Consider the following 27,065-nt stretch of genomic DNA (forward strand, 5'->3'; position numbering starts at 1 on the left):
TCAGTTATTTTAGGCGGGAAACCCTGGGTTGTTGTTGCTACAATGTTGATAGCTGGATGCCTATAAAAGCAGGCCGGCTGAGCTGTTTGCTGTTCAGTTTTCTGTTCCAGTTACAAAATAAAGAGCTGCTTTGGAGAAATCGCTGTGTCGTTTGCCATGTCTACCCACTATTCAACAATTACTCTTACACTATTCAACAATTAACTATTTTTTTGGGGGGGGAGGCCCCATTGGCGAAAAAGCGCCTTGGGTTACAGCCTGTTTTGGTTTACAACCGGATCTCCGGAACGGATTATGGTTGTAAACCAAGGTACCACTGTATTCAGAAGTAGGCTAGACTGAGAAGTAATGACTGGCCTAGTGGGCTTTATGCCTGATTAGACATTTGAACCCTGGTCTCCCAGGTCTTAGTTCAACACTCTAACCACTACACCACATTGATTCTCTATTTGTTTCAGTCTGCTTATCCTTTAGGCTTTGGGCATTCTGGATTCATATAGTTTTCATTTTCAGTCTTATCTATTTGTTCCTTGCCTTTCTTCTAATCTGCCTTGTGGAATACTTAAATACCTACCATGCTGTGGAGTCCCCTTAAATTCCAAAATGACATGACATTGGTTTATTTTCTTTAAGCAAAGTGGATTTGTTTTCAGGATACCCATTTGGGGATTAATTATGTGAGCATATTTGTTCTCCTCACTTTCTCCCCTGGTTGTTTTGTAGGTAAACTCATTTTACCCTTTAATTTGACCTCCTTGTACCTAAGAAAATAAAACTGGAGTCTGAAATGGCAGGACTTAATTATTTTTTTACCCATTAAGACCATCCAGTTTTGACAATTTCTAATTGAATTGAAAACCAAAGCTCTCCAAATATTTCCAATTCGTGCCTCTTCAATTCACCGTGAAATTGGATGATTGGGCCTACAGTGTGGGTTATGAACAGTACGATTGCTGCTTTGTATTCAAGATTTTATCTGCCATTATAGAATTAATCAGATAAGTCTCCTCTTGTCATTTGGAATGTTTTGCTCTCAGGAAAATCTGTACAAATTAAGAGGTTAAGTATTTATCACTGAATCAATAGCATTGTTTAAATATTTATTGCCCATTGGGAATAGGCTACCGACATTGGACAGAAAAATTCCTCTTTCCCCTTTTGTGTCTTGCTTCTGCACGGTGCTCTGGAATTACTGTTTGCCAGATGTGGACATGCTCCTTTGGAGAATAACAGTATCACTGTTATACAGAATGCTCTGGATTATTTGCTTCCCTACCAGAAGAGCATTGCGTGTGGGCGGGTTATTGGCATTTCAAGGTCTGTGCAAAGTCTGGGAAGCCACGACCTACTGTAAACAGACCAACAGAGGACACTGGGAGCGGGGAAGGGCATACAGCTGGCTGATTTTTGTGAGAAGCCAAGTTCCAAGAAGTTCTGAACTTGGATGTTGTACAGCAGGCTTAAAAGGGGGTTGGCTCACTTCAGGGTGACTATTACACTCTGGGTTTTTAGAAAAATGTCATTGTGTGGTCATGGCCTTGTAGATTAAGGCTATCACATGCTGGGCAGCTACAATGATACAAATATGTGATTTGCCATCCTTGCATTTTGTTTGCATTAAGATCACACCTCCTGCACTGTTTCATGAATTTTATTTTATAGCTGTTTTAACCAAAGCTGTGCGTTATCTGTACATTTTGTAAAATGTTTATTTTATACATGTTTAAATGAGTGAGTGCACACATCTGTATCTCTGATCATTTGATATCTTCTTACGGCGCAATCCAAACACAAGATTCACTGGTGTAAATGAGGTTGGAATAGGTGTGTCTCCAGCAGAATTAGCTGGGTCTGGGGTCTGTCCTACACTCGAGTAGGACTCTGGCAGAGATACATGCTCGAGTGGCATGTTCTCTCCCTCCTGGTCAATTGTTTGGGAGCTTCAAAAGCTTTCTTCAGCCCGAACATCACAGCGACCAATGCCAACAGACACCGGCACACTTAGGGATTCACAGAGTCTTTGCAGTTGCGTAACAGACCTCAGCAACTCAGCATTTTGGCTAATCTACTTTATTTACATATAAACACACATGGAGCATTGCAACATGGCTCCCCCTCTCTCTAGCATCAGACAGCAAAGAGAAAAAGAACAAAGGACAATAGTCCCACTTCACAGAACACAGTAACTCAAACATCCTGTCTCCGTCACTTCCCACTCTGTGGAGTCAAAGCATAAACCGTCATGTGAGAGACAAAAATCCCATGACTGCAATCACGGAGCAGGAGTTCTAACAGGTTCACCTGGGGTTAGGCCAGCTGGGGTCCCTCATCCTGGCTCAGCTGGCGATACACTGGTGTAAACCTTTCATTCTAGCACAGCCGCAGCTTGCCTGGGGCAAGTTCCACAAATGGGGCATTCCGGGGTAGTGGCAGGGGACAAGCGATAACAGGGAGAGATTTACCGCCATTCCAAACTCTAGCCATCTCAGTCAAATGCAACCCAGCATAAGTTACGTTGGCAAATAGCATGGTGTAAAGCAAATACAATTTTAAAAGCTGGTTTTGCCTCTGCTAGGCTTGGGATGGCTCAGCTGGCGGTAGGCCTACTCCTGAACTGAGTTTGGAACAGGGGAAGTTTACACCAGGATAATATATCCCAGCATAAATTGCACTGGATTCCTGCCATTTCCATTGACCTGCTCATCTTTTTAGTTTGTATGAGGTCACTTCAAATCAGTTGACTTGTTTTTTCTTCATCTTCTGGATTTGTTGTAGTGTTTTTTAAATCCACAACTTTGGAAAGTTGTAATACATGTGAAAATATATTTTGCCTGAGGTTTATTCAATAACTCTTTTCTATGGTTTACTTCCAGGTCCTTCAGAAACTTTTAAATCACTTCAGAAAAAACAAAGATAAAGTGCTCCTTTTTTCCTTCTCAACCAAGGTGAGCTTCATCTGATTTGTAACAAAACTGACTATAGCTTTCTTTGTTATATGGTTAAAAACCAGTGTACTCTATTTAATACAACTCTATTTAATACAAAGTACTAGTACAGTTCAAATGAAATAGAATAAAATGGTAAAAAAGGTAAAGGTAAAGGACCCCTGACAGCTAAGTCCAGTCGCGAACGACTCTGGGGTTGCAGTGCTCATCTTGCTTTACTGGCCAAGGGAGCTGACGTTTGTCCGCAGACAGTTCTTCCGGGTCATGTGGCCAGCATGACTAAGCCGGTTCTGGCGAAACCAGAGCAGCGCAGAGACCAGAAAACCAGAGAAACGCCGTTTGCCTTCCCACTAGAGCGGTACCTATTTATCTACTTGCACTTTGGTGTGCTTTCGAACTGCTAGGTTGGCTATTTTGCATTTTGTATTTTTATAGAAAGATAGAAAGTCCATGTTGGCCTAGTAGGTAAAAATGACTGATGTATTTTGTAGGCTGTCATGCAAAATATTGCGAATAATGCTGTAATTTCTAGTTTTCCGTCTTCAAGAAGTAGAATGGGTAAATTCCAGACTTGGAACTTCTGGGCACTCTTCTAAGCAATGGGATAATAGTCTTTGTATGAGCTAATAGGGGCAACGTAAGAGAACATGGAACTGACTATAACTATGTATAGTAAAGCCTAAGGCATTGAATATATCTGCATCATCATCACTTAAAGTATTAAATATGATAATAGCCCAGTCTGCACATCACAGTAATTCCTAGTTCATAGTTTACCAGGTGATTGCTCCTGCTTTGTGCCTCCCTTCAATCCAGCAGGAGCAACAAACCATCATCCCTCAGCTTAACGGTATAACTGAACCAGGAGCCATGGTTTGTTTTACTCAAACAAACCATGATTCGTAAGCCAAGACCAAACTTTGTTCTTGTTTGGAGAAAGTCAAACCATGACACACACACCCCCCAAACACTTTTGTGTAGGGAAAACTTGGGAGTATTTCCTCATACCCCATAATGATCACACCTGTGGCTGTTCAGTTTTAATGCTTTTCCTTACACAGAAGGATTTCCTTGTAGGAAAAATGTAAGGTGTGAGGCAGCTCTTGGATAAACTGAGGATGCAATCCTGTTCACACTTCCAGAGGGTAAGTCCCATTGAACTCAGTGGGACTTACTTCTGAGCAGAGATGCGGGTTATCCTGTGAAACTTTCTCGTCAGTGCCTAGGCCAAGCTGTCTTGCCTCCTTCTCTTATGTGTGAATTCCTGCAACTGACTAATGGGACTTGGGGAAATGGCACATGAGATAAGGCAGGGTTGCCTGGATTGAATTAAAAAATGAATGTAAACATTATCTGAGTTCTCCATATCAAATTAATAGTTCGTTGCTTCCACTGGAAAAGCACACACTACAGTATTTAAACATACCACTGCACTAAATGGAAAATGGAAAACGTTAAGTGTTTCTGCAAGTTAATTAAATATTTGTGATTCTATGACTTTGGAGAAAGAGTGATGGTAGGAAAACTCTGAGCTGTTACAGACCTTCAAGACACTTGATCTGCCTGTTTTATTGTAGTTCTTTTTAAATAGTACTAATTGCCTGGTCTCCCCATCTCTTCCACCAGTTGCTTGATGTTCTGGAGCAATATTGCATGGCATCTGGGCTAGATTACCGAAGACTCGATGGAAATACAAAAGCGGAGGAAAGGGTCAAGATAGTAAAAGAGTTCAACAGCATGGAAGAAGTTAACATTTGCCTCGTTTCGACAATGTAAGAAAACGCTGTGTCTGCTTTTGTCTAGGTAGTTAAGAGATTTATAGCAAATTTACTGCACTCCCACTTGATTGATCTTGCATTTTGTCACTTCCTTGGGAAGAAGCAATAACATTACTGTCTGCTGTTATAAGACTGGGAAGTAGACTGCATCAATCAAGACCATTAGGGTAGAAATGAGTCATATCCCTTACGTATTTCCATATTTCCTCGGTCTTCATCTTCGTCTACCCTTTCTGAGGATCGCTTGAGATCGAAAATGACGAGTGATAATATTAAATAAATAAAAGCCCCCCCCCCTTTTGTTCCCCTTTTGGAACCAGAATAATCTTGAATGCAGTTGTTTTCGAAAGCTACCATCCTCAGTTTCGTTTGAAAGAAATTAGTAGTGACATGCACAAATAGAAACTCAGAAATTCAGTTATGGCCTCGGCTGTATTTATTGAATTGAATTGATCTTTATTACGGCCATTGGCCCGTCACACAACAGTTTCCCATACCACCATAATGTACTTGAACCTCCAAATTTAAAACCGCCAAAACTTACAAAAAAAAAAAAAAACAGACAAGAACCAAGCAAAACAAAAACAGAAGACCAACATCATACATTACAACAAATTTGTAGCATAAACATCGCCCTCTGCTCATAAATTGATAGAAGACATCAATGGTGATATCACCTAATTACATCCTAAAACATAGATCATGGTTTAAAGGGATTATCCGAGCCACACAGGAGTCCGTTTCTCTTCTTTAGGGATAGGACGCTGATCAAGAATCTGGCAACCATGAGTGATCTTAGGGGGTCATCATCATTTAATAGATATCTCAATTTGGCTTCAGTCGTATCATCGGCAATTCCCTTAAGATATTGAGCAAGAAACTTGCTCCTGGATCGGCTGTATTTAATGCTTAGAGTTAATCGGTCTATATTTTTCACTCACCCTTCACAATATCATATCCTTGTTTACAAGATGCCATTTTGTTTGTCACTCACGAAGCCCCCAAAAAGAGACCATTCTGTTTTGCTGTATTTAATACCAATACAGTATAATAGTCTTCAAGGCCTCCCACTTATAGGGCTAGTTTCAGACAGTAGCATTGGGTGATCATACCTGCTATTCTGTGGGGTGTTGCAGGCTGTTTAACATCTATATGCAATTGTTGGGAGATGGCATCAGAGGTTTGATGTCAGCAGTGTGCTGATGGTGCCTAGTTCTATTTTTAAGTTGCAGTTGGATGTAATAATAATAATAATATTATAATAATTTATTATTTATACCCCACCCATCTGGCTGAGTTTCCCCAGCCACTCTGGGCGGCTCCCAATCAAGTGTTAAAAACAGTACAGCGTTAAATATTAAAAACTTCCCTGAAGATGTCTTCTGAATGTCAGGTAGTTGTTTATCTCTTTGACATCTGATGGGAGGGCGTTCCACAGGGCGGGCGCCACTACCGAGAAGGCCCTCTGCCTGGTTCCCTGTAGCCTTACTTCTCGCAATGAGGGAACCGCCAGAAGGCCCTCTGCGCTGGATTTCAGTGTCGGGCTGAACGATGGGGGTGGAGATGCTCCTTCAGATATACTGGACCGAGGCTGTTTAGTGCTTTAAAGGTCAGCACCAACACTTTGAATTGTGCTCGGAAACGTACTGGGAGCCAATGCAGATCTCTCAGAACTGGTGTTATGTGGTCCTGGCGGCCGCTCCCAGTCACCAGTCTAGCTGCCGCATTCTGGATTAATTGCAGTTTCCAGGTCACCTTCAAAGGTAGCCCCACGTAGAGCGCATGTAGTGGGGGAGGGTAGGTTGGATGAGCGCCAATAAGTTGAAGTTATGGCCTTGTGGATTCTTTATAATTTATAGTTGGCTTCTAAGTGTGGGAACTGGAAAATTTGCCAGTTGTGGATGGGATTGTGTTCCCTCTGAAGGAGCAGGCAAGTACAGGTAAAAGGTAAAGGACCCCTGGACGGTTATGTCCAGTCAAAGGCAACTATGGGGTTGTGGCACTCATTCCGCTTTTCAGGCCAAGGGAGTCGGTGTTTGTCCACACAGCATTCCAGGTCATGTGGCCAGCATGACTAAACCACTTCTGGCACCACGGGACACTGTGACGGAAACCAGAGCACACGGAAATGTCGTTTATCTTCCCGCTGCAGCAGTACCTATTTATCTACTTGCACTGGTGTGCTTTCAAACTGCTAAGTTGGCATGAGCTGGGGCAGAGCAATGGGAGCTCACCCTGTCAAACCGCCGACCTTCTGATCGGCAAGCCCAAGAGGCTCAGTGGTTTAGACCACAGTGCCACCCGCTCCCCCTAGCAGGTACGTAGTCGGGGGGGGGGGTGATCCTTGATCTGTCTTGTCGCTGGAGGGCCAAGTGTCCACAGAGACTGGAAGTACCTTTTCATAACTTGGAGTAGTACGCCATTTGTGGACATTCACGGACAGGGATGGTGTTGCCACTGTGACCCATGATGACTGGAACATGCTGTTTGTAAGGCTGCCTTGAAGACTGGTCTGGAAGCTACAGCTAGTGTATAATGGGATGCTGGTACAACTCCTACCCATGGTATAGATTACCACTGTTAAAGGAGCTGCACTGGACTTCAGTTTGCTAGTGGGCTAAATAAACAGTTTTGATATTGACCCACAAAGCCCTAAAGGGCTTAGGACCAGGTTATCTGAAGGAACACTTCCTGTACAGACTGGTCCAGTCACTAATGTCATTTACCAGGACTCTCCCTGTTGTGTCACAGACTGTGGAAGCTCATCTTACGAGGACCAGGGAGAGGAGTTTATTTTATTTTATTTTGTGGCTCCCGCTCCTTGGAATAGGCTCCCCTGCAGAAATAAGGCATGCATCTACTGTGATGCAGTTTCAGGTCTGATTACTGATGCCAGCCATGTCCCCAAGTTTCTTAAAACATTGGGCTGGCTGCTAATGCTAGTATATTTATTTTATTGTTGTTCCTGTATTTTTAATGAATTTTACTGCAAACTGCTTTGAGATGTTATCCTAATAGGTGGTATATAAATATTTTAAATAAACAAAGTAATAATATTGTGTCAGGAAAAAATAAGCCCAATTAAAAACCAGTAATTTTTCTCGGCTATTTTTCTTTTGTTTTCTATTTTTAATTCCAATAACTTTTCTTAAAAGAGAAGACCTAAGGTATGGGGAGGGTATTTTTAGTTACTTGAAGTTATTTCCTGCCAATTGAAATGTAATAGGATTAATCACTGGAATCTGGTGGATTGGGTTCAAAGAGAGACTGCACGCTCGTGTGATGTTATTGATGTGATGTAAAATTCCTACAAAATGCTTCCGATTTCATCTTTGAAGCCTACCCAGAATTTGAGCTGCTTTATTTGTAAGGAAAATGTGTTCAATATGCAACTGTTGGAGAAAAAAATGCCACATTGACACATATAATTTGACTCCCTGGAAAATACATGCAGGGTAACTTATCTCTGATCCATGCAAAAACTCTGAGGATTTTAATGAAAGCAAGTCATCACATCTTGTCCGCGCAACTTGTCAATATGGTTGAGGTTTAGCCAATTTATTTAAAAGAGTGTCTTCTTAATGGCTTATTTTGGACTGTTTTCGGTCTAGTTTATTAAGTGGTGGAAAAGAATTGTTGCAAGGAAAGTAGAAGCATAACGTTTTAAAAGTTTAGTAAGCTTCATTTCCTTGGAGTTTCTGAACCCAAGTGAACATAAATTGTGTCCTGTCCCTTCAAACTGAAGTACAGCACATTAGTTTAATTGAATGTGGCAAGCGACTTTTCCTGTAAATGGAACAACGTAGTTAATGTAAACCTCTGTACCCCCTTCTTTCATCCTGTATAGCTTTGGGGAAGAATGAAAATGACCTTGAGGTATCTTGTACAAAACAACATGGTTGGAAAATGTACATTGTTTGTAGCGTAATAAATGTGAATGTCACTTTCCATCGCTAGTATTGTGAGATTATGGAAGATGATGGGACAGTAGCTCTATTGCACAGGAACAGTGAAACTGCAGTAAGTTTGTTCGTTATGATGAGAGAAATGCTATTTGTGGTTTCTACTGAAAGCAGTATAGTTAGTGGCATTATTTATAGCCTTTTGGAAACTTGAGAACTTTCTGCCAGTTTGTCTAGGAAAAATGCTCGTAATAAGGCTACTTTATGTACAAATGGTGATCTCATTAAAAAAAACACATTTCTTCACCTCTTTGTTTCTTCTGTTGTTATAAAGGGCTGGTGGACTGGGGCTCAATTTTGTTGGTGCAAATATTGTCATACTGTTTGACCCAACATGGAATCCAGCGAATGATCTTCAAGCCATTGACAGGTACAGTCAACTTGCTAAAAACTGGTTACTTTGAAATATAGATGTCGCTTCTCTTTTTTCTTTCTCTTTTCTTCTTCTTTTTGACCCTGGACTTTGGTTTTTTCAGAGCTTACAGGATTGGCCAATGCAGGGATGTGAAAGTATTTCGGCTAATCTCTTTGGGGACGGTGGAGGAGATGATGTACTTGCGGCAGGTTTATAAACAGGTAAAGTTTTCACTGTGTTTTTGTTCACATTGCTGATTTTTTTATATCAAATCACTGCACTTGTTAACCAGTTGTTTGTGTAAAAATTAAAGTTGACCAACTTCATCTTTGCTTTATGGCTTTTAAGCTAATTTAATAATTCTCATATATAATTTAAACTCTTCCTAGAGAGAATAGAACGAAAGAACATATACCAGGATGCCTGCAATAAATGTTCACATTTAATTCATCATTTACTAGTAAAGGGCAACATTTATCATGGCAGAGGCATAAATAATAAAACACCTAAACACTTCTGACACTCCCCTTTATTTCTTAAGAAGTACCTAGTTCTTACAACAAATTATCAATTTTCATTTTCATTTACAGCATTTGTGCCCATGCTTTTTGATTTTGAAGCATAAGTACATATATAATTGCTTTGGGTCACATTAATCTTTTTTATATACAGTGGTACCTCAGGTTACATACGCTTCAGGTTACAGACTCCGCTAACCCAGAAATAGTGCTTCAGGTTAAGAACTTTGCTTCAGGATGAGAACAGAAATCGTGCTTCAGCGGCGCAACAGCAGCAGGAGGCCCCATTAGCTAAAGTGGTGCTTCAGGTTAAGAACAGTTTCAGGTTAAGAATGGACCTCCGGAATGAATTAAGTACTTAACCTGAGGTACCACTGTACTTTACAAACTACAACTAATCCAGAATGCGGCAGCTGGACTGGTGACTGGGAGCGGCCGCTGAGAACACCAGTCCTGAAAGACCCACACTGTCTCCCAGTACGTTTCCGAGCACAATTCAAAGTGTTGGTGCTGACCTTTAAGGCCCTAAACGGCCTCGGTCCAGTATACCTGAAGGAGCGTCTCCACCCCCATCATTCTGCCTGGACACTGAGGTCCAGCGCCGAGGGCCTTCTGGTGGTTCCCTCGCTGTGAGAAGCCAAGTTACAGGGAACCAGGCAGAGGGCCTTCTCGGTAGTGGCACCCCCGCCCCGTGGAATGCCCTCCCACCAGATGTCAAAGAGAAAAACAACTACCAGACTTTTAGAAGACATCTGAAGGCAGCCCTGTTTAGGGAAGCTTTTAATGTTTAACAGATTATTGTATTTTAATATTCTGTTGGAACCTGCCCAGAGTGGCTGGGGAACCCAGCCAGATGGGCTGGGTATAAATAAATTATTATTATTATTATTATTGTTGTTATTATTATTATTATTATTATTATTATTATTATTATTATTATTATTTATTACATTGTAAAACGCCGTATACACCAGTGGTGCTCTATAAATAAGCGCCCTGATAAACATTAGAGTTTTCTCACATTGTTCACTGGTCTTCTAAAACTTACCTTCTCATGGTTTGACTTAGTGTGTTGTCTGAACCTGGGCTCTTTGTTCTTGGATTTACAGCTCATGGTTTGCCTGGAGAACCACATCACTAAACCAGTGTTTCCCAACCTTGGGTCTCCAGCTGTATTTGGACTACAATTCCCATCATCCCTAACCACTGCCCTTGCTAGTGAAGGATGATGGGAGTTGTAGTCCAAAATCAGCTGGAGACCCAAGGTTGGGAAAGACTGCACTAAACCATGACCTAGCTTATGGCAAGAGGATCAGAGGAGGAGTGCAGCAGCTGCAATCTCCTCTGCAGGGAACCTTAATATTGTGTGTTTTCAGTAATGGGTTATGTACATTAAACTCCTTCTCTTGACACCTGGCCGATAAAATATTAAAATTAAAATAAGAATTACCCAAGAACCAACATTTAATGGTTTTAACAATACTGGGTTATATCCAACTAAGTCCTACTCAGAGCAGCAGATCCATTGAAACTTACGGGCTTAAATTCATGAATTTTAGTGGATCTCTTCTGAATACGACTTAATTTAAACATTCTATGTGGAAATGAATTGTTCTCTACACAAGTTGCTAATATTCCTCTTGAAATAATTTGAAATAATGAATGTTACTAGTGCTGGTCTCACTGTTTGTTTGGGGAGGAGGAAAGTAATATTGCTGGTAATGTGATCAGTTCAGAATAAATAATTGTAGAGGTCCTGAAGTTCAGGTCTTTTACAGAAAAACACTGTCAAAACAGATCAGTTTTTAGGCCAACTGCCTTTGACAAGACTTTAAACATTCTTAAAAATCCTGCCCGCTATACATTTTGTTAATTAGCTTACAGGCAGCATTAATGTATGTTTGAGAAACTTGATTGAAATCATTGCCTTGTAAGTTTCCCAATAGTATTTTCAGATGATGTCAATCCATGTATCCGTGTAAAACCTTTTTTTAAAAAAATCACAATGCCGTTTTTGCAAACAAATTATACTTTAAATTGTGATAGTGCCGGGATTTTGACCAGCAAGTGATTACACCTTTTTGTTAGATTAGGAAGAGAGTATTGCAGATATTAATATCGTGCAGTTTGAAGCGACCAGAAGCATAAGACCTGACTTCTGTTGAAAGAAATCATTGTCCAGACCCATAAAAATATGATTCAAACTTTTACGTGCAGAACTCTTCAAAAACAGAACATAAGCATCAAAGATACATCTAAAATATCCATGTGCCATCCAGCACAGACTCAGCATCTTAGAAATAAAAGATAGCTCCAAGAATTAAATTGGTGCCTCTCTCCCCTATTCTAGCCTTCTTAAGGCTATGCAGCTCTTTTTGGAGAGCCACTATCCTATCCTTTTGTTCTCTATCAGAGAAAGGCTAACAGCCACCATCCCTTCAAGATGGCAAATTTGCAACTCAATACTTTTGTCATCTGATCTCAAGTTACAACACTCACATGTTAGCTAGCAGAAAACAATAGTTGGTTAATTTTCAACTCATCCGGAGCTTTGAGTCCACTTAGAAAACTACTGTGGAAAAAATGCCAATGTTAGCAGTACACATTTAGCCATTTTAAACCTTTATTGATACACATACATTTTCCATTTCTGTGTCAATTAAACCGATTATGCTTAACAGAGATATTTCTGGTATTTGGCAGTTCAGGGGACAACAAGCCTCACAACATGGTACAACATAGTATGTAACAGGTGAAACCTGCAAAAAATATTGCAGATCTGTAAAAGGATTTCTCCAGTGTTGGGCTCTAAGCAGCCTTGAACAGGAGCGTCATATTGTTTTTCAGGCATGTAGATTTTTCAGGAAGGATGAGCGGCAAAGGATGCCTTTATTTTCCTCCTATCTCCAATGTCTTCCCCTATTGTGCTATATACTGTGCCACCAGCCTCTGATCTGAGCATTTTATTGCTCTACAGCAAGGTGGTGGAAAGTGAGAGTAGTGGGAAGCCTTTTTTCACCAGTTGTGGTCCCACATTGGATTTTGCCCGTTGACTATGAGGAAGGGACAAGTAGGCTGTTTCTCAAGTAATATGAAAGCCTTGGTGGTACAGATGTAGCCTGTGGGTCATATATTGCTTTCCCCTAGCTCATGTTAACTAAATTCTCATTTGATTGTTGAGGATGGTGGCAGTGGGGCTGTGGCCTATGCCTGGAGATAATCTACTTCCTAGCTTGTTTATTTATTTGCAGTATGTAGCTGGGTAGTTGTTGGGTGTGTTGCAATAGAGTGTATCTGCTGGAGTACATTAGCACAGTTATTTGGTTTCCTATGTTATACAGGGTACACGGGAGACTTCAGAGCACATTTTCTTTATTTTCCAATAACATTATTCAGGTTAATATTACTCCACAATGGTGGCATCTGCCAGGGAAAATAAAACACAATATTTTACTCTTTTAGGAATTTGTGCCTGCTCTGGCTAAATCGGCACATAAACTGTAAATGCCAGGAAATTCTGACATGTTGCAGGAACATGCTCCTGAATTATTATTATTTTTTTATGTTCTACTCTGTTTTAGCAACTGCATTGTGCTGTAGTGGGAAGTGAAAATGCCAAGCGGTATTTTGAGGCTGTGCAAGGATCAAAGCAACACCAAGGAGAACTTTTTGGTATTCATAACCTTTTCAAGCTTCAGGACCATGGATGCTGTCTGACAAAAGATATTCTGGAGGTGTGGTGTTTTACCTTTTTCCTTTTGAATAATATTTGTGCATCTTTTCTCTATATCTTACCAGGCCTGTGAAGAAACACATGTTTTGAAATGTGGGAGGATTTTCACAGCAGTAAAGTTAGTAATATTGCATTTCTCAGCAGAGAAGAGAGATCCAGTCTAGTTGCTAGTGTAACTTTTCCTTAACCTGGGGCTGGGGAAACTTTTTTGTCTCAAGGGCAGCATTCCCTAATGGGCATCCATGTGGGGGGCACATGCCAATGGTGGCTAGGGCCAGAGGCAAAAAAGTAGGCCAAGCAGTTGGCGTAACCCTTTGTACAGTAGGCTACCTTCCAGTCAGAATAATAAGAATAAGAATAAGAATTTATTATTTGTACCCCGCCCATCTGGCTGGGTTTCCCCAGCCACTCTGGGCGGCTTCCAACAAAGATTAAAAATACATTAGAATGTCACACATTAAAAACTTCCCTGAACAGGGCTGCCTTCAGATGTCTTCTAAATGTTAGGTAGTTGTTTGTCGCTTTGACATCTGATGGGAGGGCGTTCCACAGGGTGGGCGCCACTACCAAGAAGGCCCTCTGCCTGGTTCCCTGTAGCTTTGCTTCTCGCAATGAGGGAACCTCAGCATCCGGGCAGAACGATGGGGGTGGAGATGCTCCTTCAGGCATACTGGACCAAGGCCCTCTTTACATGCAAGCAAGCAACCAGCATGTTCACAGTTCAAAGAAACATTCCAGCCAGGCAAAAGTATTTGAGAAGGGCACAGAATATCCCCAGACAGAGAAAAGGTATAAGCTGGGAAGAGTTCTGAAGGCTTGAGCTTCCTCACCAACACATTAACTTGATATTTTAATATTTATTTGTTTGAGAAACCTGCTTTTCATTGAATATGCTCCCAGATCACGGTACATCGTAGTAATTCAAAATAAAATACAGTTAAAGCCAGTATAGTTCCAAAGAGCAAACAAGAAACAACTTAAGCAAGTCCATCAAGGGCAGAGATGCCCATCTGCACCAATCAAGCTGAATGGTTGAAAAAAACACACACAAAAAACACCTAGTGCCGAAAACCCATCATAGCGCCAGTCGAATGTGAGAGGAGGTGGCATTCCCTGAGCAGAGCGTCATTACTGAGAAAAACCCTCCCGTTTGTTGCCACATCGTGGATATTTTAGTTATTCACATACATCGTACCTCAGAAGTCAAACAGAATCCGTTCCGGAAGTCCGTTCGACTTCCAAAATGTTTGGAAACAAGGCGCGGCTTCCAATTGGCTGCAGGAAGCTCCTGCAGCCAATCGGAAGCTGTGGAAACCATGTCGGACGTTTGGGTTCCAAAGAACATTCGCAAACCAGAACACTCACTTCTGGGTTTGCGGCGTTCCGGAGCCAAAACGTTCAATTTGCAAGGCATTCGACTTTCGAGGTATGACTCTGTGTGTGTGTGTGTGTGTGTGTGTATTAATAATACCCAACCAGGAAAATATCAGGAATTAAGGTCTGCTAACTCTGTCCTTGAATGCAAATAAAGCAATTCCCCCAAGCCCGCTGATGCCCTGACATAGCTCTCTCTGTGTGTGCCTGTGTTGCCATTTTGGCTACACAAGGATCAGCACTCAGAGAATGGCTCCATTATTAGTACTGCACTGATGTGCAGAAAGGTGACTGTTCAGACCAGCGAGTCTACATGATGTAAACTTAACCATTAGTAAATTGCTTTATTTTTTAGAGAGAGGGACAAGTGGAAGCTGGTGTCATGACAGCTACTACATGGTTAAAAGAGGAACCCCAAGGAGACACAGCAGAAACAGTAAATTATCAACTTGCCTTTCTGTTTTCACATGTTATGAAATGTACTACTTTTAAGATTTTGGATCTGCTAACTGTGATAAAGTATTGACCTGTCAGTTGGAGTAGACCCGGAGGAAACGAGGGGAAAAACCTAGGACGGCGGGATTAGAAGTGTCCTAAACTTCTCCGTACTTCAAAACATTTCTGTGCACATTGTATAAAGTTACTTTTCTGGCTTATGAACTTATGTGGCTTTTTTCATTTTGAATCTGCCAAGTGATTTTTTTGGCAGAACAGCGTATCATACCAAATAATAAATGGAGAGGAACAAGGAATTTAATAATAAATTATTGGTAATTTTAAAGCATACACTTGTGAAAGAAAGAAAGAAAATGTGGCGATTAGAGGTTGAGTTAAATGGTGTCTCCTTGGCTGATGGAAGCTTTTTTCCTTCCAGCAGGCGGGTGGCGCTGTGGTCTAAACCACTGAGCCTCTTGGGCTTGCCGATCAGAAGGTCGGCGGTTCACATCCCCACGACGGAGTGAGCTCTCGTTGCTCTGTCCCAGCTCCTGCCAACCTAGCAGTTCGAAAGCATGCCAGTGCAAGTAGATAAATAGGTTCCACTGCGGCAGGAAGGTAAACGGCGTTTCCGTGCGCTCTGGTTTCTGTCACGGTGTCCCCTATCCATGCGCTCTGGCACTCGTCATGGTCCTCCATGCGCCAGTAGCGGTTAAGTCATGCTGGCCACATGACCCAGAAAACTGTCTGTGAACAAATACCAGCTCCCTCGGCCTGAAAGCAAGATGAGTGCCGCAACCCCATAGTCGCATTTGACTGGACCCACTTCCTCCCTCCACTGGATCAAAGAGCTTTCCATCAGAAGAGGGGTGGGCACAAATGGGTATAACTCTACATCATTTTAGAAAGGCCTGTTTTCTGCTTTTAAATTCTAATGTTGTTATAATTGGGTACCTTGGCTTATCTATAATTAGTTTTGCTATTTGTGTAGGTGTTTTTTTAAAAACCTTTCTAAAAGAAGTCCAATGTAGCTCACATAGCTACTATACCATAAATATACTGTAAACGGTATCATCAAAATGTCACACAATAAAACAGAGACTCCATTAAACATCCAAACAAGTCCTGTAAGAATAAGTAAAATGTCTTTTTTTTATCAAGAAGTTTTTTGTTTCTGTCATTAAAGATTAGCTACTTCTGCAGTGTGCACTCTTACAAATAATTCAATTAAGCCTGTATTGAAAAGTAAGTCCTCCTGAATGGAGTTGGACTTGCTTCCCAGTTGCCCTGTAAGCATCAGCCTATAAGTTGAGCTTTTTAGCTTTGATTGCTGTCGGGTCAAATAATAATGCATCTTTAAAAGCTGCACAAAAACGAGACATTGGAAGATATGGTAAGGAAATGAGGAAGTTGCTTCTCCATACCCAAATAGTAGGTAACAAACCAGAGGGAATGGTCTGTCAATAAGCAGATAATAAGAGTCAATAAGCAGATAATCTAGAAGAACTTACAAACTTTAGTTGTGGTTTTTTAAAAAAGAAATATATATATATATAATGCAGTTTTCCTCCGTTTTTAAATATCTGATCATTGTATTTTATGAGCTGGATCCATGCACATCCTTTTCAAATAGAAGGGCTCCTTCTCTCTGTGGCAGGAATTCTGATCCAGCAATCCGTAGAAAGTGGGAGTTCTAGTTCCTACGTAGATCCCACAGTGCACTAGAGCAGGTTTTCAGGAGGCTCTTCCCACCCCCTGTTTTAATAATTATGACTATGGCATGTCATTTGAAGATTGAAAGTAAGCACTGATAGTTTGAAGACACGTTTTAAACTGCAGTTTTGTTTCATATTTTCCTGTTTCTCGCATGTTTTCAGCACGCAGAGGCTGGTTGTGAAGATCAAGACACTGCCAGTCCCAGGAAACTGTCGAAAAGGGAAGAGCTTGATTGTGGCAGTGACTTCAGTGATGAGGAGCCTGTGAGAAATTCCAAAGTGAAAGCAGAACAAAGCCGATCTTGCAATGCAAAAAACAGCAAAGTTCTGCAGGGACAGCTTACTCTGCTGCAGTGTGGGTTTCCTAAACTACTAGAAAGGGGCACTGAAATTACTGAGGATGATAGTTGCATTGCTGTCTCCAGTGGTGAAAGTGTTGGCGGTAAATCAGTGTGGCAAATATCTAAAGAAAGCTCCCGGAATGAATGTTCCCTGAAAACTGAGGACCACTGCAGTACTGCAGGACCTCGGAGAGACTTATTGTCACCAATCAAAGCTGCAAAACAAGAGTTGCATAGAGAAACTACAGACTGTGATCATCCTGTTTCACTACACCCTGAAGAAGAAAAGGACCCTGGAAATAAATACAAAGACATGCATATTTTAAATCAAGTTGGGGTCGTTATGGAGACAGAATGCAGTTCAAGTGACAGTGATGATATCATATTTCCTTCTCAAGTTCCTACTGACCAGAAATCTGTTCAAAGCAATAAAGGTGCAGCAACAAATTGCGAATGTTTAGGAACAGTAAAAGGCTCCACGCATACATCTCTGCAAAAGCATTTGACTTCCGAGCACAGCAACAGGAGTGTTTCACCTTACAGCAAAATGACACCATTTGAAAACATCCGAAAGATCACATCAATGAAAGATGCAAGTGATATCAGTGATGAGTCTGATGATATTGAGATGTCTGGATCAGGAAAGCAGAAATTCACCGGCATTCTGAAAGAAAAACTGTTCTGTAACAGGGGGCTTGATACGTCCTCCACAAGAACTGTGTTGCACAAGAGCAATTTGAGTGTTGGGGAAAGCGATGCCGATTCTCACATAGATGAGTTCTCATCACCAGAAGACGGCTTCCCAATTAATATACGAAGAGAGAGGCTAAATAGTGAGAGGTGTAGAATTCAAATTAAACCCAAATCGCCAGTGTATCCTAAGAGTCCCTCTTTGACTCTGAGAAAACGAAACCATTCCGATAAGCACAAGACTTCTTTCAGCGATCAAACATTTGAAAGCCAAGGGAAAAACGTGGGATCCCTGGACAGACTTCTTGGTAATTACAAATATATCATACGGTGCAGAATAACCAATAGGGTTCCGTGAATGATGCTTTAAAGCAAAGGCACTTAGAGTTTTCTCTAATTCCTCAAATGACCGTATTTACAGCAGGACAGGGTTGGAAAGAATTTCTTTACAAACCTGGAGGATTATTTTGTCAAATAATTGTAAAGACCTGTTTCTAAAACAAAAACAAATATTGGTGAAGACAAAGCCTTAGCTGTCTATATATCAACAATTAAAGCTTTCTTTGAAATTGCCATTAGCACTTAGAATAAGGGGAGCTTTTGAGACAGGTTTACTGCCAGTCTGCGTTACAGTCTAAACTAAGCTTTATTTCAAGTTAAAACTTTCCTTTGTTTTATTGGTCATACTACTGTATTTACTGGAGTCTAATGCACCATCGAATCTAATGTGCACCTCCATTTTCAGAAGCTTGAAACCCAAAAAAGTATTTGCTGGAAAATGTAAATGTGCCATCGAATCTAACATACACCTCAATTTTTGCAACGTAATTTGGCCAAAAAAAAGGTGAGCATTAGATTTGAGTAAATATGGTAGATTCTCTGTTGCTCCTATGCTCTCTGTTTGGACTCTAAACAGTGGAGTGTTTACTTTAACCAAACACTGTTTGTATTGTATGTACTTATAGAAGAATAAGAACCATTTGTGTTGTTAGCATCTCAAGATGATCAAAAATTGCTTCCGAATTTTTGCTGCTTTCAACAGAGATTTCATGTTCCTATTTATGAGTGCAGTCCAAACCCTGGGCTACTGCCCAATGGGGATTAACAGAGTGAAAGATCCACAGCTCGGAAGCATCTGTCAGCAGGGCAGGCAAAGAGCAATCAGGCCTGGATTTGGGCTGACGCCGTCACATGACAGCAGTGGGGCTGATTTGGGATCTAATGGATCTTGGAGTGGCCCTGCCTATATCTCTTCCTGCCTCCAGAGTGCCCCATTTTGAAACTTCCCACTGGCTGCTGTGGGCATCAGCAGTGGCGGAAGAAGCTGCTCGGGCGCCTGGGGCGACGCGCCCGCAGGGCAAGCTGTGGGGCCTCCGGAGTCTGCCTGCCTCCTCCCACTCAGATGCCCTACAGCTGGGGGAGAGGCAATGGGCAGACAGTTTGGGCACGAGAGACTTGTGGCTCAGGCGCACTGCAGGCCCCGCAGTGAGTGCCATCCAACTGAGACCACATAACACCAGTCTTGAACGACCTACATTGGCTCCCAGTACGTTTCCGAGCACAATTCAAAGTGTTGGTGCTGACCTTTAAAGCCCTAAATGGCCTCGGTCCTGTATACCTGAAGGAGCGTCTCCACCCCCATTGTTCTGCCAGGACGCTGAGGTCCAGCTCCGAGGGCCTTCTGGCGGTTCCCTCGCTGCGAGAAGCAAAACTACAGGGAACCAGGCAGAGGGCCTTCTCGGTAGTGGCGCCTGTCCTGTGGAACCTCCTCCCACCAGATGTCAAAGAGAACAACAACTACCAGACTTTTAGAAGACATCTGAAGGCAGCCCTGTTTAAGGAACCTTTTAATGTTTAATAGGTTATTGTATTTTAATATTCTGTTGCAAGCCGCCCAGAGTGGCTGGGGAAACCCAGCCAGATGGGCGGGGTATAAATTATAAAGTAAAGGTAAAGGGACCCCTGACCATTAGGTCCAGTCGTGACCGACTCTGGGGTTGCGGCGCTCATCTCGCTTTATTGGCCGAGGATGCCGGTGTATAGCTTCCGGGTCATGTGGCCAGCATGACTAAGCCATTTCTGGGGAAACCAGAGTAGGGCACGGAAACGCCGTTTACCTTCCTGCCGGAGTGGTACCTATTTATCTACTCGCACTTTGACGTGCTTTCGAACTGCTAGGTTGGCAGGAGCAGGGACGAAGCAATGGGAGCTCACCCTGTCAAGGGGAATTGGAACTGCCGACTTTCCGATCAGCAAGTCCTAGGCTCTGTGGTTTAATCCTCAGAGCCACCCATTATTTTTATTATTTTGTCACCCCCCTCAGTGCTGACACCCGGGGTGGCTGGCACCCACCACTGGAGGGACAGCTTTTGCCCAATTCAGCCCCCTGCCAAGCACAGCACAAAAGGGGGTTTGGGTTTCACCTTAAGGGAGGGTAATCTTCCTTAAAAGGTTAAAAGTTCAAGGTTGTAGGTTTGAAATGTGCGTTCTGCTAACCAGGCACATTTGGGTGAATTAAGAGTTGCTAGGATCCTTAGAGGCTCAAGAACTGCCAATGCAATTCTGGGCTGCATCAATAGGAGTATAGCATCTAGATCAAGGGAAGTAATAGTGCCACTGTATTCTGCTCTGGTCAGACCTCACCTGGAGTACTGTGTCCAGTTCTGGGCACCACAGTTCAAGAAGGACACTGACAAACTGGAACATGTCCAGAGGAGGGCAACCAAAATGGTCAAAGGCCTGGAAACGATGCCTTATGAGGAACGGCTAAGGGAGCTGGGCATGTTTAGCCTGGAGAAGAGGAGGTTAAGGGGTGATATGATAGCCATGTTCAAATATATAAAAGGATGTCACATAGAGGAGGGAGAAAGGTTGTTTTCTGCTGCTCCAGAGAAGCGGACACGGAGCAATGGATCCAAACTACAAGAAAGAAGATTCCACCTAAACATTAGAAAGAACTTCCTGACAGTAAGAGCTGTTCGACAGTGGAATTTGCTGCCAAGGAGTGTGGTGGAGTCTCCTTCTTTGGAGGTCTTTAAGCAGAGGCTTGACAACCATATGTCAGGAGTGCTCTGATGGTGTTTCCTGCTTGGCAGGGGGTTGGACTCGATGGCCCTTGTGGTCTCTTCCAACTCTATGATTCTATGGTTCTAAGCTTAAAATTTGCTTAAGTGTAGATGCAAACACAGACCAAAGTTCAGAAAGAAAACTGTTTTGTATACAAATAGTGTTGTGGTTTGTTTTTTTTTTTAAAAAAGGACTTAAAGAAAAGAGGGAAAGGGCAGGAGATTCAGGGCTCAATCTTCCCCTAACAATGAAGTTTCCTTTTGTTTCATTGAATGCCTACCTGCCAATCGTGTTGTATCCTTAGATGAATGAACTCTTGTGTTTCTTTTTCAACTGATAGGTGATGTTGCAGAAGTGTCGTATGTTCACTCAAATCAAAATGTGGTTGGTTCAAGCAAGGCGGAAAATCAGATGAGTCGGTGGGCGGTGCAAGACGTGTTTGAACTGCAGCAGTTTTCGCAGCTCCCTGCAAATGTAGCAGTACGCCCTGCCAAGGTAAAGAGAAAGGATTTGTGGAATGTTTTCTGTTTCTGTTGTTGTTGGTTTTTGACCTCAGTATTTCCCTTGCTTTTTAAACCTGCCTTTTTCAATATTAGCAACTGTGAGTGATCAAAGGCCTAGTTCCTTGGACAAGGTACGTCCAACAGAGTCCAAACAAAGCGCTTGCTGCTATTTTTGTATCAAGGGAGCTAGGAGTTCAGTTGATAATACAGTGGTGCCTCGCAAGACGAAATTAATTCGTTCCGCAAGTCTCTTCGTCTTGCGAGTTTTTCGTCTTGCGATGCACGGTTTTCCATAGGAATGCATTGAAAATCAATTAATGCGTTCCTATGGAAACCGCCTTCCCCCGACCTCTTCTGGCGGGCGGCATTTTAAAATCGCCCGGGACAGCGGAGGACTTCTCCGCTGTCCGGGGCGATTTAAAAGCCCCTGGGAAGGCAGGCAGGGGGGACAAAGGCTTTCTCGCCCCGCCGCTCGGCTTCGGGACATCGTTCCGATGCCGGGCGGCGGGGGGAGGCTTTCCTGCCCCGCCGCCCGGCATCGGGACGATGCCCCGAAGCCGGGCGGCTGGGGGAGGCGTTCCTGCCCCGCCGCCCGGCATCGGGACGATGCCCCGAAGCCGGGCGGCGGGGGGAGGCTTTCCTGCCCCGCCGCCCGGCATCGGGACGATGCCCCGAAGCCGGGCAGCGGGGGGAGGCTTTCCCGCCCGGCCGCCCGGCTTCGGGACATCGTTCCGATGCCGGGCGGCGGGGGGAGGCGTTCCTGCCACACCGCCCGGCATCGGAACGATGCCCCGAAGCCGGGCGGCGGGGGGAGGCTTTCCCGCCCGGCCGCCCGGCTTCGGGACATCGTTCCGATGCCGGGCGGCGGGGGAGGCTTTCCCGCCCGGCCGCCCGGCTTCGGGACATCGTTCCAATGCCGGGCAGCGGGGGGAGGCATTCCTGCCCCGCCGCCCGGCATCGGGACGATGCCCCGAAGCCGGGCGGCTGGGGGAGGCGTTCCTGCCCCGCCGCCCGGCATCGGGACGATGCCCCGAAGCCGGGCGGCGGGGGGAGGCTTTCCCGCCCGGCCGCCCGGCTTCGGGACATCGTTCCGATGCCGGGCGGCGGGGGAGGCTTTCCCGCCCGGCCGCCCGGCTTCGGGACATCGTTCCAATGCCGGGCAGCGGGGGGAGGCATTCCTGCCCCGCCGCCCGGCATCGGGACGATGCCCCGAAGCCGGGCGGCTGGGGGAGGCGTTCCTGCCCCGCCGCCCGGCATCGGGACGATGCCCCGAAGCCGGGCGGCGGGGGGAGGCTTTCCCGCCCGGCCGCCCGGCTTCGGGACATCGTTCCGATGCCGGGCGGCGGGGGAGGCTTTCCCGCCCGGCCGCCCGGCTTCGGGACATCGTTCCAATGCCGGGCAGCGGGGGGAGGCATTCCTGCCCCGCCGCCCGGCATCGGGACGATGCCCCGAAGCCGGGCGGCTGGGGGAGGCGTTCCTGCCCCGCCGCCCGGCATCGGGACGATGCCCCGAAGCCGGGCGGCGGGGGGAGGCTTTCCCGCCCGGCCGCCCGGCTTCGGGACATCGTTCCGATGCCGGGCGGCGGGGGAGGCTTTCCCGCCCGGCCGCCCGGCTTCGGGACATCGTTCCAATGCCGGGCAGCGGGGGGAGGCATTCCTGCCCCGCCGCCCGGCATCGGGACGATGCCCCGAAGCCGGGCGGCTGGGGGAGGCGTTCCTGCCCCGCCGCCCGGCATCGGGACGATGCCCCGAAGCCGGGCGGCGGGGGGAGGCTTTCCCGCCCGGCCGCCCGGCTTCGGGACATCGTTCCGATGCCGGGCGGCGGGGGGAGGCTTTCCCGCCCCGCCGCCCGGCTTCGGGACATGTTCCGATGCCGGGCGGCGGGGGGAGGCGTTCCTGCCCCACCGCCCGGCATCGGAACGATGCCCCGAAGCCGGGCGGCTGGGGGAGGCGTTCCTGCCCCGCCGCCCGGCATCGGAACGATGCCCCGAAGCCGGGCGGCTGGGGGAGGCGTTCCTGCCCCGAAGCCGGGCGGCAGGGGGAGGCTTTCCCGCCCGGCCGCCCGGCTTCGGGACATCGTTCCGATGCCGGGCGGCGGGGGGAGGCTTTCCTGCCCCGCCGCCGGGCTTCGGGACATCGTTCCGATGCCGGGCGGCGGGGGGAGGCTTTCCCGCCCCGCCGCCCTGCTTCGGGACATCGTTCCGATGCCGGGCGGCGGGGGGAGGCTTTCCCGCCCGGCCGCCCGGCTTCGGGACATGTTCCGATGCCGGGCGGCGGGGGGAGGCGTTCCTGCCCCACCGCCCGGCATCGGAACGATGCCCCGAAGCCGGGCGGCGGGGGGAGGCTTTCCCGCCCGGCCGCCCGGCTTCGGGACATCGTTCCGATGCCGGGCGGCGGGGGAGGCTTTCCCGCCCGGCCGCCCGGCTTCGGGACATCGTTCCAATGCCGGGCAGCGGGGGGAGGCATTCCTGCCCCGCCGCCCGGCATCGGGACGATGCCCCGAAGCCGGGCGGCTGGGGGAGGCGTTCCTGCCCCGCCGCCCGGCATCGGGACGATGCCCCGAAGCCGGGCGGCGGGGGGAGGCTTTCCCGCCCGGCCGCCCGGCTTCGGGACATCGTTCCGATGCCGGGCGGCGGGGGGAGGCTTTCCCGCCCCGCCGCCCGGCTTCGGGACATGTTCCGATGCCGGGCGGCGGGGGGAGGCGTTCCTGCCCCACCGCCCGGCATCGGAACGATGCCCCGAAGCCGGGCGGCTGTGGGAGGCGTTCCTGCCCCGCCGCCCGGCATCGGAACGATGCCCCGAAGCCGGGCGGCTGGGGGAGGCGTTCCTGCCCCGAAGCCGGGCGGCAGGGGGAGGCTTTCCCGCCCGGCCGCCCGGCTTCGGGACATCGTTCCGATGCCGGGCGGCGGGGGGAGGCTTTCCTGCCCCGCCGCCGGGCTTCGGGACATCGTTCCGATGCCGGGCGGCGGGGGGAGGCTTTCCCGCCCCGCCGCCCTGCTTCGGGACATCGTTCCGATGCCGGGCGGCGGGGGGAGGCTTTCCCGCCCGGCCGCCCGGCTTCGGGACATGTTCCGATGCCGGGCGGCGGGGGGAGGCGTTCCTACCCCACCGCCCGGCATCGGAATGATGCCCCGAAGCCGGGCGGCTGGGAGAGGCTTTCCCGCCCCGCCGCCCTGCTTCGGGACATCGTTCCGATGCCGGGCGGCGGGGGGAGGCTTTCCCGCCCCGCCACCGGGCTTCAGGACATCGTTCCGATGCCGGGCGGCGGGGGGAGGCTTTCCCGCCCCGCCGCCCGGCTTCGGGACATCGTTCCGATGCCGGGCGGCGGGGAGAGGCTTTCCCGCCCCGCCGCCCTGCTTCGGGACATCGTTCCGATGCCGGGCGGCGGGGGGAGGCTTTCCCGCCCGGCCGCCCGGCTTCGGGACATATTCCGATGCCGGGCGGCGGGGGGAGGCGTTCCTGCCCCACCGCCCGGCATCGGAACGATGCCCCGAAGCCGGGCGGCTGGGAGAGGCGTTCCTGCCCCGCCGCCCGGCATCGGGACATGTTCCGATGCCGGGCGGCGGGGGGAGGCGTTCCTACCCCACCGCCCGGCATCGGAATGATGCCCCGAAGCCGGGCGGCTGGGAGAGGCTTTCCCGCCCCGCCGCCCTGCTTCGGGACATCGTTCCGATGCCGGGCGGCGGGGGGAGGCTTTCCCGCCCCGCCACCGGGCTTCGGGACATCGTTCCGATGCCGGGCGGCGGGGGGAGGCTTTCCCGCCCCGCCGCCCGGCTTCGGGACATCGTTCCGATGCCGGGCGGCGGGGGGAGGCTTTCCCGCCCCGCCGCCCTGCTTCGGGACATCGTTCCGATGCCGGGCGGCGGGGGGAGGCTTTCCCGCCCTGCCGCCCGGCTTCGGGACATTGTTCCGATGCCGGGCGGCGGGGGGAGGCTTTCCCGCCCGGCCGCCCGGCTTCGGGACATGTTCCGATGCCGGGCGGCGGGGGGAGGCGTTCCTGCCCCACCGCCCGGCATCGGAACGATGCCCCGAAGCCGGGCGGCTGGGAGAGGCGTTCCTGCCCCGCCGCCCGGCATCGGGACGATGCCCCGAAGCCGGGCGGCGGGGGGAGGCTTCAAAAGCCGTCCGGGGGCTTTTAAATCGCCCCGGACAGTCCCGGGGCGATTTAAAAGCCCCCGGTTAGGCAGGCAGGGGGGGCAAAGACTTTTGCCCCCCGCCCGCCTTGGGAAGAGGGACCTCTTCCCAAGGCGGGCGGGGGGCAAAAGTCTTTGCCCCCCCCCGCCTGCCTTCAAAAGCCGTCCGGGATAGCGGGAAGCGCTTCCCTGCTATCCCGGACCGCTTTTAAAATGCTGGCGGTGGGGAGCAAAGCCTTTCGCCCCCACCGGCCTTCCTGGACCTCTTCTGAAGTCCGGAGGGGGGGAAAAGGCTTTGCTCCCCACCGCCAGCATTTAAAAAAAGGTCCCCGAGATTTCCCTATGGGCTTTCGTCTTGCGATGCAAGCCCATAGGGAAAATCGTCTAGCGAAGCGTCACAAAAACCGAAAAACCCTTTCGTCTTGCGGGTTTTTCGTCTTGCGAGGCATTCGTCTTGCGGGGCACCACTGTACTTAACAAAAGATAAAATATATTTTCACTGGGAAATACTTAACAGACATCCCAAGGATGATATGTTGTGTACCTTTGTTTGCAGTACGTTTGCGGTTTGACTTCACCCCCAGAGGCACACTCCATTGTCTCTTGAGGCAGACGGATGCTAACAACAATATTGTCAACAAAACATACCATTTCCCTATTTTTGTTTGATAATACATGCAAACCTAGAAGCCTGTCTCCTATACATGTGTTGCATAATTTCAATAATGTACAGTCATACCTTGGGTTGAAGTAGCTTCGGGATAAGTATTTTCAGCTTGCACGCTGCGGCAGGTAACGGAGCGCGTTACTTCCGGCTTTCGCTGCTCACGCATGAGCAGACGGTCAAAATGACCGCATGCGCAGAAGCAGCAAATAACGATGAGTGGACACGGGTTGCGTTCACTTCTGGATGCGAATGGGGCTCCGAAACGGATCCCATTCGCATCCAGAGGTACCACTGTATATATTTAAGCACACATCTTCCTTTGTCTCTTGGCTTCTAATTCCGGTTTAGGATTTATAGGCCACAACATTACAGTGATGGTAGAAACTGCACCGCACAAACGTCTTCCTTCTGCGCTGCTTTTACAGACACAGGAGAGCTCTTGGTGTCTGACATGGCAGTCATATGCTACTTGACTCCCTAACCTGGAGTCTGAAGTCCTTTCTCTCAAACACTCTTTCCCCTGCCCCCTAGATTCTCTTCTCCTTTGGTTCCCTTTCTTCTGAGACATCCCCGAGGTCAGCTTTTGAGTCAGAGAAGCTTTTAATCCCAGCCAAACAGCTACCATCTTTCACAAAAACTGCATTGTAAAACTTTTCTTGTTCCCCGAGCAGTTCACGTGTTGATGCAAATATCAGGTCGTACCCAATGGAGTTTTCCCATTAGGTGCAAGGACTTGCACCTGCGCAACGGGACATCCATCCCTCCTCTCCTCTTGCACCCTGTTCAGATCTGCTGGAGAAGGTTTGGAGAAAGCCAGTAATAGATTGGTGGTGCTGCACTGGTCAAGAAGA

At 47.4% G+C, this 27,065-nt stretch overlaps 1 protein-coding gene across 5 annotated transcripts in view; it reads left to right on the plus strand.

Moving 5' to 3' along the window:
- ERCC6L2 (ERCC excision repair 6 like 2) overlaps positions 1–27,065 on the plus strand; it is a 55,589-nt gene that overhangs the window by 19,711 nt on the left and 8,813 nt on the right. For all 5 annotated transcript variants that reach the window (XM_081930372.1, XM_081930371.1, XM_081930373.1 and 2 more), the window contains 8 exons: positions 2,874–2,945; positions 4,572–4,717; positions 8,960–9,055; positions 9,162–9,261; positions 13,140–13,292; positions 15,021–15,101; positions 16,978–18,154; positions 21,253–21,407. In XM_081930372.1, the coding sequence (XP_081786498.1) occupies positions 2,874–2,945; positions 4,572–4,717; positions 8,960–9,055; positions 9,162–9,261; positions 13,140–13,292; positions 15,021–15,101; positions 16,978–18,154; positions 21,253–21,407 (1,980 nt within the window). The remainder of the gene's footprint in view (positions 1–2,873; positions 2,946–4,571; positions 4,718–8,959; positions 9,056–9,161; positions 9,262–13,139; positions 13,293–15,020; positions 15,102–16,977; positions 18,155–21,252; positions 21,408–27,065) is intronic.

This window comes from Podarcis melisellensis, assembly GCF_964234715.1.
Source record: "Podarcis melisellensis genome assembly, chromosome: 11".
NCBI lineage: Eukaryota > Metazoa > Chordata > Lepidosauria > Squamata > Lacertidae > Podarcis > Podarcis melisellensis.